This window comes from Brachycentrus maculatus, unplaced genomic scaffold (assembly GCF_059751285.1).
Source record: "Brachycentrus maculatus isolate JH-2025_06_01 unplaced genomic scaffold, ASM5975128v1 h1tg000142l, whole genome shotgun sequence".
In the NCBI taxonomy this organism is placed as follows: Eukaryota; Metazoa; Arthropoda; class Insecta; order Trichoptera; family Brachycentridae; genus Brachycentrus; species Brachycentrus maculatus.
This window is the reverse complement of record NW_028280895.1, coordinates 1,493,139-1,509,090: the sequence shown is the minus strand read 5'-3', so window position 1 is coordinate 1,509,090 and position 15,952 is coordinate 1,493,139. Positions and strand designations below refer to the sequence as shown.

The 15,952-nt window shown below is 34.4% G+C and overlaps 2 protein-coding genes across 2 annotated transcripts; one reads left to right on the top strand and one right to left on the bottom strand.

The window, feature by feature from the left end:
• Nucleotides 1-4,436: 4,436 nt before the first annotated feature.
• LOC148308999 (ubiquitin-like protein NEDD8) lies at nt 4,437-5,076 on the bottom strand. The gene is made up of 2 exons (XM_088260760.1): nt 4,902-5,076; nt 4,437-4,824 (listed from the first exon to the last, which is right to left on the bottom strand). Exons 1-2 carry the CDS (start codon nt 4,947-4,949, stop codon nt 4,468-4,470), a joined length of 405 nt encoding a protein of 134 aa, XP_088116886.1. The 5' UTR covers nt 4,950-5,076; the 3' UTR covers nt 4,437-4,467.
• Nucleotides 5,077-6,200: 1,124 nt separating this feature from the next.
• On the top strand, nt 6,201-12,757 carry Cchl (Cytochrome c heme lyase). The gene is made up of 4 exons (XM_088260806.1): nt 6,201-6,678; nt 8,171-8,407; nt 9,662-9,786; nt 10,402-12,757. Exons 1-4 carry the CDS (start codon nt 6,502-6,504, stop codon nt 10,628-10,630), a joined length of 768 nt encoding a protein of 255 aa, XP_088116932.1. The 5' UTR covers nt 6,201-6,501; the 3' UTR covers nt 10,631-12,757.
• Nucleotides 12,758-15,952: the final 3,195 nt, after the last annotated feature.

Genomic DNA, 15,952 nt, shown 5'->3' with positions numbered 1-15,952 from the left:
AATGAAATTACATTATTATAGAGTTTTTAAGTTGACAAATGTGTTTGCTATTTGGCGTTTTATTTATTAACCTTTAGACTGTCAGGTAGGTATGTATTAAATATAACCGCCCCGATTGATGCAGTTTTTTTTTTTAAAAATTGACATCTCAGTATGTCATAAGAGATGTCTTTGCATATTTAAATAATGACACTGTCTTAAACTCTCGACTTTGGATAGTACGAGTAGAAAAGTCTTAACACATTGTGTCGGGTGGTTTTGTTCATCAACCCCGACCCTAATTATACTCGGACAGTCTGCCGCGCGACCCTCAGTATACTAATCACAAGTAACTGCGAACCTAATTCCGATCTGTAAAATGTTTTTTGTACAGATTGCGCTCTACCAAAAGTAAGCAAATAGACTACTTATAAGCGTCGCCTGCTCTCTACTGACAGCAAATAACGCTTTTGAGTGTTTCCTGCAAACAATGTTTTATGTGTGAATACTAAGATTGTGTATGGCTGACATCACGAGCACGGTAATGTGAGATGTGTTGACACAGTTGCGTTGAAGGTCAACTATAACACTGCAGTATTAAATGCGCTTGCATTTTGCGTATTGTTTGTTCACCTTAATCGATTGATCAATTATTTTAATTTGTATGTATATAGTTCAAATTTGTTGTGTTAAAATTATATTAATTTTTCACGGCCATGATGTTTTTTATCATTGCATCATTTTAAGTTTCAAATTATAATTCACATGAAAACTTTAGGATGATTTGGAGAAACCTTGGAAATCCTTGATCATATCGCTCACTCCTTTCAACAACGTCATATGTATATCAAAAAACTTGATTTTTCAGGAGATCGTTTTTAAACTTTAAAAATATGATACAATGCATTAAAAATAAATATCAAGCCACTTATTGAACTTTTTACTGTGCAACAGATCTTTTTTGGTAAAACCTGAATGTTTTTTCTCCATTTGAAAAATATTTTGTATATTTCAAAAAATAATTAAACAATGCTTTTTCTTCAAAACGCAAAACATCACTTTATGCCCTGTAGCGGGTAAATATTAAGTTAAAAATATGCCATTTTTGGTGGGATATAGTACATTTTCTAGGCATTCCTAAAACACGCTCAACTGAAAATTTACAATTTTTGAAATATGACGTTGTTGAAAGGAGTGAGCGATGTGCAAGTCTCATGTTGTTACAGTAAAGGGTCATACATTTGAAAAATGATAATGGATAAAATAATTTACAAACACTATTCATACAAAGCTTTTGATAATTCGCTATTTTCACATTAAAATAAAAAAAAGAATTTGAAAAACCAATAAAATGAATTCACCTTAAAACCAACAAAATGAGTTTTGCGCATAATGCACGGAACTTTTGGATGATATTACACTGATTTTAAAATTATTTTATTTGTCTAACATTATAGACAATTTTTCACATATTTGAAATAATATGTATAGATAATTGAAACATTTTCAATTAAAATTTAGACATTTAGATTTTTGTAAAAAAATAAAAAATCAGTCTAAAAATTTGAAATAATAAAAAAAAAAAACACTTTTTATTTTTATGATTTTAATTATTGATTGGATCAAAAACGTGTGTAATTTTGACAATAAAAAAATATGAATTACCTTTGAAACATAGCTGAAATTTCCAATTTTTAATCTGTAATTGGTTTTCAAACTTTGGTATTGTCAATTCTAAATTGATGATCTTTTACTGTATTTCAATAAAGAATAATTCTTCACTGCAATTAAATTTAACAATGGCTAGACCTAGTGGATCAGGTAAAATTTAATTTAAGTTAATTGTGTATTATTTATTTTTACATTTTTTCCAATAATAAAGTAGAATAGTACTATCAATGATTAATTGATATGTAATTCAGTTACATGCCAATATTGTAACTATTTTTGTTTTAAAATATGGATGAGTTATCCTACCATTTTAGTGATTTGTAATGGCCGGCTAGATCAGCTCTAAAAAAATTTTGCTGTGGTTATTTAATAATGGAATAAAAAATGGTGTAAAGTAAACTCTGGTGTACTCAATACAGAGGGGAAAACTGATACTTTTACGGAGGGTTTTTTTTTTCCATGTAACGCAGTGAACAGCATACCGGCACCTTTTCACGGATTTTTTTTTTCAGTTATCAAAATCAATTAGACGAAACAATGTTTGCGCTTACATAATTAATGATCACACCGCAAAACTAAAGAAAAATTCATCATCAAATACCAATTCTTCTTAACTATTGTAGCCCATGCTACCCAGAAAATAATCATATCTGTTATATTTACACAAGGAGATTTAAAAGAGCTATAAAAACCGAGCCTGATGATAAATCCCTAAATAGCAAGCAGTATGACAATGGTATATAAAATTATTTTCTAATTAGCTTTATATACAGATACCCTGTCTGTGCTTAGTATGGCAGAATACACCGCAAACTTTAGATTAATAGTAAGCAAATACAATATGCATTAAGAAATTGGAAATATACCGAGATAAAAAAGTGATATGAATTTCAATAGAGCGGATTTGTGTAGAGCCGCCCAAGGCTGACATTTAATTGGTATAATTTTTTAAAAATTGACAAATTATTTGAATCCTAAATAAACATTATTTAAAAACACAAAATATTCTTTTACTTATTTCAATATTTTTATGTTTCAAATTGGAGAGTCCAATTTTCCCTGCAGCTGGGGTTTCAAGCTCAGTTTTGTTTTAAGTAACTAAACCCGGCCTAACCTAACCACGGAGTGAAATCCGTCTTGAAAATGTTTTAATCGCCAAATATATATATCATATTCTGTATGTATGAGGAGCTGAGGGTAGACCGGAATGGCAAAGGAGGTGTCATTTGTTGCTGCAAACCAATCAACAAGATTGAGACCACAAGAGAAGATATTTTTTTTAAAGAATTACTTGTGTGTAAAGTTGTACACACTGCCGAATAGTGTGCTAAGTATTCACATGCATTCTTATGCATAAATTCAAGCGTAAGTCAAAATGTTTACCATCCTGCTTCAATTTTTTTGACAGCCGCAGCGCAACTTATTGTTTTATGTGTAAGTCTCTAAAATGGTGGAGGAAACTGTTTTTGAGGGATGGAAGTGTGTCAAAACTCTAAAGGTAGGGACTGACCGGAGTAATTTCGTCATAACGTAACATGTTACGTTATTACGTATTAAATATAAGGCATTTGTATAGTCAGTACAGCGTTCCGAGTGCTCCAGCTGAAGTTGGATGCTCGCCGCGAATGTTAGGTTACTATGAAATGTGGAGGTCAGTCCCCACCTTTACATTATAAAGATTCCATGGAAAACCGATCATCCATTTGAATATTGGTTATTTAATTAGTAGAAGATTATCAAGGAGGTTTTCGATTTGGACTACACTCAGCTACTCTGACTACAGAATACCGATTGATAAATAAATTATATATGCTACATTCTGCAACTAAGAAGGATTGTGCAGTATATTCCAACAAAAAATTCAGGGCGGAAGAAAAGAAACACGAGTGATTGATTTATTGTATTGTATAATCCGCCAAAGTAAACCTGGACTTCACATTGGGGATTGTTATGTAAAATGAAATGAAAAACTTCAGATAATTTAATCAATTATGAAGTCCATTTTATTTCCTATACACCTGTACTACAATTTTTTTTTTTTAATATGATTTTTTGTACCAGGTGTATGCATAAGTCTTTTCTGGTTTCACTAAGAGATGGCGCTACCGAACACTACGCGGTGCATTAATTTGACACTATGTCAGTTTGTTCGTCTGACATTAAAAACACATAAGTAGAGTATGCCGAACAATAGTGTCTGTGTTGTATCGTTCAGTGTTCATGTCGACATTTGTGCCTGAAAAAGATCATTTGCAGCACGCATTGCTTTTCTTATTTAATCAAAAGAAAAGAGAAGTGTAGTCATTTTTTGCTGGTAGAAATATATGGTAGAAACATATGTTTTTTTAATTTTTTTTTATATAACTAACTAACTAACCATCACGCCACTTCCCTGCAGGGGTAGGTAGAGAGAATAGAACACCATACCACTCTGTCTTTGCAAACATTCTTCGCCTCTTCTACGTTCATGCATCTCCTCATACATACCCGCCGATTGTTACGACTCCTAACCTGACCACTTTCAAGTATTTGGCATACCTGATCGTGCCATGTTTTTTTCGGTCTTCCTCTCTTTTTTTATATATTTTTTTATTAATGTTTTTTTTTTTATATTTCATGTATCTATTTGTGAAGACCTGTAATTGGCCTTGTGTTCATTGTTTTGTTTACTGTCTTGTATTTGTAGCTGTTGGTTATCCTAAAAATTAAAAAAAAAACCCACATGGCGTTCACATGTTAACAAACCGTTAACATGTGAACATGAAGGGAAAATAATAGACGTGAAATATGTTAGTAGAGATTTAATACACAATTTCCTTAGACATTTATTAGTTTTTCACTTTCTAAATAATGTTCGGATACCCTCTCAATATCGTCCCAAGACATGCCGTGGATTTGGGCAAGTAAATCTGTATGCACCCTTTGGGAAATTATCTCAGCTCGGTCCTGCGGGTAGTACTTTTTGAAGAATTTCAGGAGAGTGGCATCCAAAGGCTCTGGTTTTCTGATAACTAAGTATATTTTGCTGCCATCTTTCAAAGTTGGATACTCTTTTAATGGAGTTGTATTGGCGAGTGTCTTGCCGAGAAACATTAGCCTTTGCTTAGATATTGGTACGTGTAGTTGGGTGTGTGCTTCCTTTTTCAAATCCAGAACCGTGGCATCATCACCGACCTATAATAATAAGATTTACTTATATAGCAGTGATACTCGAGTGAATGCAAAATAAACAAAATATTTTTGAAAATTACCTCAACCACACATTCTTCTCCTTGTAAAATTTTTATAACAAATTTCATTTTTTATGTGCGTTCTAATTAATTTACATATGTCAGATCGTATCAGATTGAGATCAAAATTTTGTAAGAAGTCGAAAACATTTGAAATGAAAACGTCAACGCCAAACGTCAAATATTTACCTTACATAGAGAAAAAATAGAAATAACCAAAAAGTAAAAAATATGGTGGAGCCTTATCGTGTATGTATGGGTAGCCAACCTTTTCTGCTGGGCCAGATTATCGAAATGAGATTTCGCGTTTTTTAACCCGTATCGCATTTTAAAAAAAAACTGCGCGCACGCAACGAAAGGACTGTACGACAGCCGCGTCTTTTATGCAACCGCCAAATTTTCTGCCGCGAGCCGGTAATGTTAATATTTTGGTGTGAGTACACTATGAAAACATAATAAGTAAACTGAATTGTGTACTGTGAACATCTATAATAGATATCCGAGCGACTTCCGAAAGTTTCACCACCAAAAATATGTTTTTTTTGTCAAAAATATTGTAATGTAAAATAATCCAGCACGGGACGGAAAGTTTGACACCCGAAATCAAGCAGCTTAGAGGTTAAAATTAGCTTAACGTTGTGAATGTTTGTTAACACGAATATACTATAAGAAAAAAAATACGATAGTAAGATACTTCCATGTATGGATGGAAAGTTCTTTTGGTGGTTTTATGTACACTAAAAGAAAAATGTGTGATATGCTCCGTATGCCACAAGTAAACATTTAGTGGGCTGCACACGGCCGCGTTTTGGCCGCGCTTGCACTTAAATGTCTTACCTACTCCTTATTATTTCTCTTCGCTTCTCCTTGTGCTATTTACTAATACGTATGTTTCCCACGTTTGACAATAAATCCATGGAACAAAAAAATATAAACACGTTCATTTCCTTCCGAAATGAAAAAATCCCAATTTGGAATTTTCGTTTGAAATTCATGCGTTCAATATGTATTTCAAAATGAGAAACTGATTACGGAAGACCCTAAAGTGTTCTTTGTGGTCGAAACTACAAAATTGGAAAAGGATTTTTTACCCGGGGGGTTTTTGTTGGTATTTTTTAGGTAAATATTGAATTTGATTTGATCATATCCATTTATTTTTTGTTTTTTTTTTTTAAGATTTGATTAATTTCCATTGCGAATTGAAATATTTGATTTATGGGACAGCGTTAAGGTTTTTACTGTGGCCTTATGTTGAATCAGATAAATGAATGTGCTTCAAGAAATGAAAAGGTTTCCTTCCCGTGTACCAGCTGTTTTGCCATAGACTATGCGGTCGAGTCGGGTACATAATCTAGAATTTGGTAGTGTGGTATAAAAAAATAGTTTTTGGTGGTCTTTGGTCAGGATATGTCGGGTTTCTCTGTTGACAGATAATTCTAAAATTTGAAGTATTAATATCATAAATCTACATATTTTTACTTGTATTACGAACACTGTGCTAAATACTTAATACATTTCTTAATAGCATCTTATCTGATGTGAATACATTTAGTATTTCGATAGTGATAGATTGTATTGCAATAAATCTCTTACATAATAAAATAACCTCAAATAGTTAATCATGGGTAACAGCGTTTCGGCTGCCGAAGTAGCCACTCCAGATGTAGCGTCGCATAAAGGTGGCTCTATGAAGTCACCGCCACCGGAATGTCCGATGCACAAGGAGCACAAGGCCGCTCCGCGTCCTTCAGAATGTCCCGTCAAACACGATCAAGATGATATCAATCCTTATAATATGGTAAGTTATTATTATATACGTAAACATCTTCATCTGTCCCTCGCTTTACAATACATTTTGAATCTCTTAGGAAGCTCTCCCAGCAATTCTATGCGATCCTGGTCCAACTAAATCAAACCTATCTGCGGACGTCTCATGGTTCTAATTTTTAACCACGGGTCTTCGGTTCAAACATTTATTCTTTACCTTTGTAACTTTCTCTGATACAGACTCATCTTTCCCTTATCCATGATAATTTTAGCTGAGTATAGTTACATTCACATTACTTGATATTTCATTACATTTTTATCACATTCAGTATCATCCTGGATTGGTACCTGCAAGCGCAGGACTGACCACCTTGCCTTTCAGTATTTAACAATAAAATTATCGGTGCATTGATGCCATGTGGTCCCATCTTCACAGTTTTGTTTATTTGTGAATGATATCTCGCGAGTATACAGCAAATACTGGTGAAGTCAAAACAAAATTAAAATGTGTTGTTGTTAAAACATTTTTTTATGATTTTATAAGTCATAACCTTACATTTTGACGGTTTACATAAGCTCTTATAAAATAAAGGTCTTTTCATGCATTGAGTATTATAAATTTTGAGTCAAATATTAATTAGAAAAGCAATGAAAGCACACCAGAGATAATTCATAAAAATATAACACAGGTAGGTACTGATTATCATTTGAAATTTCATTATGTTAAAAATGGTGGTTTCATTTGCTTTGGGGTTTTAGACACATGGGTTCTGAGTAAGACACAAGGGTTAGCTCTGGTAAGTACCTAAAAAGAGGAAAAAAATACATCGTAATTAGCCGCCATAGCAAGCGTAGCGACACGACCACCCAACTAAAATGAGATCATCGGAAACAGTATAAAGCCCCCTGCGCGTGTATTTAAAGTGCGGCACGCACACATACTCTGAGAAACGTTTATGTATTGGTGATTCTATCCCCAATTTTTTTTTCCAATTTATTTATTTCCGTCGCTGGAAATGAATAACTTCATATTATAATACTTTTATGTAACACGTAAAAATATTACGGAGGTATACAAAAATTGTGGGCTCGTATCTATTATATTGTATATTGATATTTTCATTTTTAAAGTCAAGTTGTAGTAAATACATATCACCGGGAGGGGAAGGTTAAATATTAATAATTTTGGAAAACCCTTATCCGCACCCCAATGGTGCATAGGGCACTGCGTCATATAAACGCAGTGTTATCTTGATCGTTTACACATGAAGGAAAGGTGATCAGCCCTCCACTTCATGTACCAGACCAGGGTAATAATGAATAAATATTACAGTGAAAAAATCACTTATATTTATTTGACCCCCCCCGGGAATCGAACCTTCAGAACGGTACCTTCAGAACGGTAGCCGAGCGTGCTGACCATTACACTACGGAGGCGGACAATAATATTGAGAATATGTTAACTAATATTTTGAAATGAATTTCGTGGTTGGAATAGCGGTAAAGTGAGTGTTTGTATATAGATGCCGCCGGCGAATCAGCAGCCTGCGCCGGACCAGCCCTTCGCGCTGCCCACGGACCGCCAGGTGTCCAGCATCCCGCGCGCCATGCCCGACGGCACCTCCGAGTTCTGGGTGTACCCGAGCCAGCAGATGTTCTGGAACGCCATGCTGCGCAAGGGCTGGAGGTGGAAGGAAGAGACCATCCAGCAGAAGGACATGGATGATATCATCAAGATACACAATGCCAACAATGAACAGGTGATGAACCAACCCATATGCCAATGATGATTTTTTAAATAATAAAAATAAATTAACTATATAAAGTTACATATTGCTCACTCCTTTCAACAACGTCATATATCAAAAAAAATTGATTTTTCAGGAGATCGTTTTTAAAGTTTAAAAATATAATGAAATGTATTAAAAATAAATATCAAGCCACTTATTGAACTTTTTACTGTGCAACAGATCTTTTTACGTAAAACCTGAATGTTTTTTCTCCATTTGAAAAATATTTAGTATTTTTAAAAAAATAATTAAACAATACCTTTTCTTCAAAATGCAAAAACAACACTTTCTGCCTTGTAGCGGGTAAATATTAAGTTAAAAATATGCTGCTTTTGCTGGGATATAGTATATTTTCTGGGCATTCCGAACACATGCACAACTGAAAATTAACAATTTTTGATATATGACGTTGAAAGGGGTGAGCGATATGTAATATTCCCCATGAGTAATTTTCATTTATTAATTAAATTCCACTTAGATATGACCGGCTTCTCGCACAGCTGAAATTATATTGAATAATTTTTTGGGTAATATATCCAAAATTAAACAAGGTTATTGGATTGAATTCTACTATTATTTACATATATATGATAATATGTGACGTGTTCCGTCTTATTAAGACATCAAATTGAGTGTTTGATAATGATGATAATAACATATTATCAGATATATGTTAGTAAAAGTAGAATATAATCTTAAAACTTTGTTTAATTTTGTATATATTTGGAAGACCCGGTGTGTGTTATTGTGCGGGAAGCCAGAATAGGATATTCAAAAGAAATGCTTACTTACAGGTTGTTTATTGATATTAATTCTTACACTTTAATTACTATTGATATTAACTATTATAATTTATGTAATTGATTATGGAACTTTGAATTAAATATGAAGCTAAAATATACGTCCTTTAGCAACCAAGCGATAGCAGAGAATCTCGCTCGCCGCACCTCGGTTGGCCGCTTTTGTTGAATCCGCTCAGTGTTGTCAACCTAACAACACCAAATGGCGTGGCCAGACGCCCACATATATTACCCAAAAATTTTAATGGAATTTTACCAACTGTCTGCAGTTACAATAAATATATTGAATCATCCAGATAGCGAGTGAGGCCTTAACTAGATCATTAATTACAAGTCCATATGATCAAGTCCCTGCGAGGTGTCGCATTTCTGTATCAACACAATCATCGATCATACCGATGAATGATGGATGTGATTATTTCAGGCGTGGCGAGAGGTGCTCAAGTGGGAAGCTCTCCACGCCCGAGAGTGCGGGAACCCTCGCCTGAAGAGCTTCGGTGGAAAGGCCACGCAGTACAGCCCGAGAGCCAGAATTCGCCAGCTCATGGGGTAAGCCGATCAACTTTTATATAACAGGCGTCTTTCTTTATACATGGTCGATACATGTTAAAAATTAACCATATTGTGGGTATACTGGCAAAAAAACGTTAACTTTTAAATCCCTATTATTTAACCCTTCCCTGACGGTGCTAAAAACTTCCGTGTGCACCATAGATATGTATTTTGTACACCATATAAAAATGTCTTTTTAAAACAGGATAAACATGAATATTCCTAAATTTTGCTTTTATTGACCATAGTTGAAATTGAACTGTAACAATTTTGTAATGTTAGCTTTGATAATTATCCGAAAACAAGAAAAAAAGACATCGTAAGTAGGCGCAATAGCTAACGTGGCGATACGACTATTGAAAGCATTAACTTTGTGGATCATAGTCATATATGTATTATTTTGAGAAATAAAAATACTGTTTTTTGATCCACTCACAGCCCACCTGAAGAGGGCAACAGGTTGTTGCCAAAACTAGTTGGTTGTTAATAAAAATGTGAGTGGATCAAAAAACAGTCCTTTTAGTTCTCAAAATAAAATCTCACTATGATCCACAAAGTTAATGCTTTCCATATTCAATATATTTATTCTATCTTGTCACATTTTGTATCCAGATATGAACTTCCCTTTGACCGGCACGACTGGATCGTGGACCGCTGCGGGAAGGACGTGAGATACGTGATCGACTATTACGACGGCGGGGTGGTGGATAAGAGTAATCACCAGTTCGCTCTTCTGGACGTGAGACCGGCCATGGACTCCTTCGACAACGTCTGGGACAGGATGAAGGTCGTGTACATGCGCTACAAATACGAGTATTTCAATAAAGAAGAAAATTCATAATGATCTATTCTAATTCTTAATTTTTTAATGACAGTCAAATAAAATTTGTAATATGTAAAGGTGGGGATTGACCTCCACATTTCGTCGTAACGTAACATTACTATTTATCATTAGAATCCTAACTGCCCATCAAACCTCCTGCCTTAGTTTTTCGCTCTACCTCCTTCCTTAAACTCCCTTCTTCCTTACTTCCTTTGCCCTCCTTATTATCATCTTTTGTAATTTATCTATTTTAATATGTTAATTTGTAATTTTTTTTAAATGTTCAAGTTCTATCTACCCTTTGATTGGAAACAGCTATATATGGTATCAAACGTTTTGACCAATATCACTACTCTGTTTTTGGTTGGTTGGAAGATATTGCTTTTTAGTAATAAGCCCGCTGATGTACTTATTTATTTTATGTACATGAAGTTTAAATAAATGAATTAACATTCGCGGTGAGTATCCGACTTCAGATGGAGCACCAAGAACGCTGTACTGACTATACGTAACGTGTTACGTTACGACGAAATGACTCCGGTCAGTCCCCACCTTAAAAATGTGTTTTAGGAACTGTATAATTGCAATATGTAAAAATGTGTTTAAGGGACTTATATCGATGCTAGAAAGCGAAAAAGCCTAGCTATTTAAAATAATTTGTTTCTTTTTATCACCTACTTTTAAATTTTTGATGTGTGTCACTAATTTGGATGACAATTTCTACAAATTTATAATTCTTTCACTTTTTGTCTCTTCTGATCTTTCCTTTATATTTTCGCATCGGGTATAAATTGTATTAAAATTGTCACTTTGACAGGGCTGTTTTACACATCTGTTAAAAAAAATGGCCATACATTTTAAACTAGTAGGAATTTGAAGCAATTTTTTTATTTATATTTCTTTTTAACCCGCAGTATTTAAATATAATACTTTTTGGCAGTAGTCAATCTGTGTTCCATATATTCTAGAGTTATTTTGTTCTGGTAGTCATATAATTTTAGTGGCATCTGTGGGTAAATTTTCAAAGCAATATTGCTCTATACGATCATCATGGTCTGCATCAATGTTTGGCAAACAGAAACCGCTGTCAACCTTCCTGATAAAAAAAATAATGTTTATAATTTTTGATTTTGTAAATATGTGTATGCTTTGTTATATAGCAGCACTGTATCAAGTACAGAGAATATAGGAGTATTATGACTTTTTGTCAATTCATAGTTTTAACCAAAATTGATTAATTCTAAGGATCAATAAGTTTATTTGCCCCTTACTTAGTATGTAGTGAAATTGTTAGTAGTCCTCTATCCGAGTTTACTTAACCTTTCCCTTCCGGTGCCAAAATAAAAGCATCCCGGTGTTGGGTAGTCACTACACAATAAAAAATTACCGATTTTAAATCGGAAAAATACGGACATTCATAGCTAATCCCCTTAATTAATTATAAATGAAGTCAAAAATGATAATAATTTAGATTTATTTGCTGAAAACATTAAAAAACCATCTGGCAACGCTCACGGAACAAGGATAGGTCCACTCTTGTCGGAAGCTCAAAAGCTACTGCCGCTCTAGCCAGAGAACATTGAGCTTTGAGCTCCTCACGCTTGCACAGTGTAAGTATGCAAGAGTGAGATGCGAATATAGTGTCGCGGTTCTCTTACACTCTTCACGCGCTGTTTATACGCGAATTTGTTTCTGATATTCACAAAATACCTCCCATGTACCCGATAAATTCCGATTATTAATATATATATATTTTTTAAATCAATGTGTTTATATGGTATGGAGGAATACCCAAAATCTTAGCCTTGTGTTTATTAATTTTATAGAGATATTGATGGTTATAAGAAGAAATGTGTACAAGGTACACAACACCGGGAAGGGAGGGTAATAATTATAATTTTAAATTACCTTTATGTATGATTACATTTGAACAAATGCTACCTGTAGAATCTAGTAACCTCAATACTGAAGCTTCATACCATCCTTTTGTAGGTATACGATAATTTAATTTGAACTGATAAAATTCTAAAGCTTAGAAAATATTTCGTTGTATTTATTTTTAGTTTTTAACAGAATAGTGTATGCACCGATGTATATAATGTTTTTGGAATTCTCATTAAATATGGTAGTTATGTATTTTTAAAAGTTAAAGTACTTTTTTTTTCAAAGTTACATCTTACTGGATGTAATTTTCAATCTCATACTTCAACCTTTTTTGTATTAAAATTTTAAAGATTCTGTTTTTTTATTATTATTTTTTTAAATTATACAAGTGCCATCAGATTTCTGTCGATTTACTTAGAATTAAGAAGTATTTAATTATTAAACTTGATAATTTCCTAACTTTTATAAGATATGTATTGAATACAGTCGAATTCGGTTGTTATGAGCACGGATATAGCGAGATCTCGGATATAACGAGGAAACATTCATTGACATTTTGATAGATTTATATTATCCACTGACACTTCGTGATGGAATTGCATTTTTAATTTATTATTAGATTAAAACCAATATTTTTAGCTTTTCCACTTTTTTATTTGACCAGCGACCGGGTTTTGTCGTTACCGATATACCAGTCTGATGATGTCGGTAACGACGAAACCCGGTCGCTGGTCAAATAAAAAAGTTGAAAAGCTAAAAATATTGGTTTTAATCTAATAATAAATTATTGACATTTTGCTTGGTGATTTTCTCCATACATTGGTTCACGGTTTTAACGAGCCACTTCTCGGCTATAAAGAACAAAAATTTCGCCATTTAATCTGAAAACAGTTAATGGGTCGATTTTTATAAAACACTATTTTTGACAAAACGCGCTTAGTGTCAGAAATGAAGACTCTGAGAAGCATAACAGGCAAGAGTCTTCGAGATACAATCAGAAACGCCAGGATCAGGGAAATATGCGAGATCGAAGATGTCGTTAGGTGGGGAAGGCAACGAAGGAGACAATGGTATGCGCATGTGAGGAGAATGGAACCATCCAGACTCCCCCACATCGCACTGTACGGCCAACCCCATGGTAGACGACTCCCGGGCAGACCACCAAAGAGATGGGTCGATAGCTGGGAATCGACGTCGCAGGAGGTTAATCCCTCTTAAAAACAGGCCGCAAGGCCTATAATAAGAAGAAGAAGAAGACTATTTTCGACCCTAAGCAATAAAATCCGACCGAGCAGTTAACTAGACCGATGCTGCCGGGATCGGATTACGTTTATGACAATAGTTGAGATACTAAGTATCTAGTTGGTGTTTTGCCGACAACATTGAAAAAGTATCCGCGCATATGCTTGAAATTGAATGTAAAACATCCAAGCTTAGTGATGTCACTAGGTGTACTTACTAGTGCCGACGGATCAGCACTTCATTACAATAAACACCTTTTTTTAGTTTATGTATTAATTTTAAATCAAACACAGATTTTTTGAGTCTACTAAGTTGCAAGGCGAAACAACTGTCACAATATAATTTTTTATGTGTTTTTGTTAATAAAATACAACTTAGACTCAAAAAAATCTGTTTGATTTAAAATTAATACATAAATTAAAATGGCGTTCTACAAATTAAACGCCAAATCAATAAATAAAAAAATATATTTTTTTAGTTTATGAATGTCATGATTGTTTCGGGGATTTTTACAATAGTTCCATATTTTATATGTTCTACGCTTACTATGGACAATGCATAGTAAAAATTACGAAGTGGGGAATGTCAGATCAATTCTAGAGCAGGTCAGTCAAAAACAACCCCTCGTATTATAAACATGTCTACTAATAAAAGAATGTGTCTCTCAATTCAAGAAAAGGCAAAAAATACTCGTGAAATAGAATGTGGCGTGAAAAACGTTGAAGTGTGTAAAAAGTTTTCACTATCCAGTGTCAACATTGTATTTTTATATGAATTTTCCTCGTTACAACCGAGTTCGACTGTATTTAAAAAAAATCATTTAACTTTTGGGGATGTGGTGACGAGGAAGAAGACGGTCGTGTTGAATAGGTATTTATTTAACAATAAATGCTACACAAAACGGTACGGCGTAGCGGTGGCGTAGATGTACTGTCGGGCTGGCTGGAGTATCCTCTGGATGCTGACGAGGGTGCTGGACTGGAGATCGTAGCGAGGTCTTGATGCGGCGGTCTCGTGACGACGGGACTGGAGATCGTAGCGAGGTCTTGATGCGGCGGTCTCGTGACGGCGTCGGTGTTACTTGGCGGATTCCCGGCGGAGGAGTGGTGGTCGATCTTCGTAGTGGCGATTCCGGTGGAGGAATGAGATGGTACTCGACGAGCTCCCGGTGGAGGAGTGAGATGTGTGGAACTTCGTAGTCGCGCTCCCGGTGGAGGAATGAGATAGGGAGTCCGAGGTTGTTCCTCTTTTATATCGTTTGGGAACCCATTGTTCCTTTGTCTTTAAAGTGCTAGTCACAATGAAATGCAATGGGACGTGTGCACTTCTTTTGTTCCCGGTCACTGCCTCCTTTTATCTACTTAGTTGCAGTTTTTGGATTCTGAGAATTTGCTATTGTTTAGCGGTTTATTGGCCGCTACAAACTTCTTTGAGCTCTATCAGAATAACACCCACTTGTAAATTATTTATTTTGTGTGGTGGCAATAATGAGTTTTATTTTAGTATTTTTATCAACATACACAAATCAATTATCTAGCATATATTTATGTAAAATACTATCTTTAAATCTTATTAGTTTTAGAAGCATATCATTTTTATTTAATACGATATGTCTGTGTAAAATAAGTTTTATTTTTTAGGCGACCTTACAATGTTCACTGTTATTTATTGCTGATAAAAAAATAAAGATTGTTTATAAACTTTTGTTCCTAAATCATGTGGTAAAAATTTTCTTAGTCAATGTTAAAAATAATAAATATTAAAAAAATATGTAAAAACGTATTTTTATTTCTTGAATGAATTTCATGCATATTTTACTTACTTACTTACAACCCTTATCCGCACCCAATTGTGCATAGGGCACTGCATCGAATTGACGCAGTGTTATCTTGATCATTACTTGCATGAAGGCAAGGTGATCACTCTTGCGCTTCAGGAACCAGTCCAGGGTAATATTAAATATATATTACAGTGTAAATATTTGTCTGCCTCCGTAGTGTAATGGTCAGCACGCTCGGCTACCGTTCTTGAGGTCCTGGGTTCGATTCCCAAGGGGGGTATAAATATAAGTGATTTTTTCACTGTCATATTTATTCAATATTACCCTGGACTGGTACCTGAAGCGGAGGGCTGATCACCTTTCCTTCATGTGTAAATGATCAAGATAACACTGCGTTTATATGACACAGTGCCCTATGCACCATTGGGGTGCGG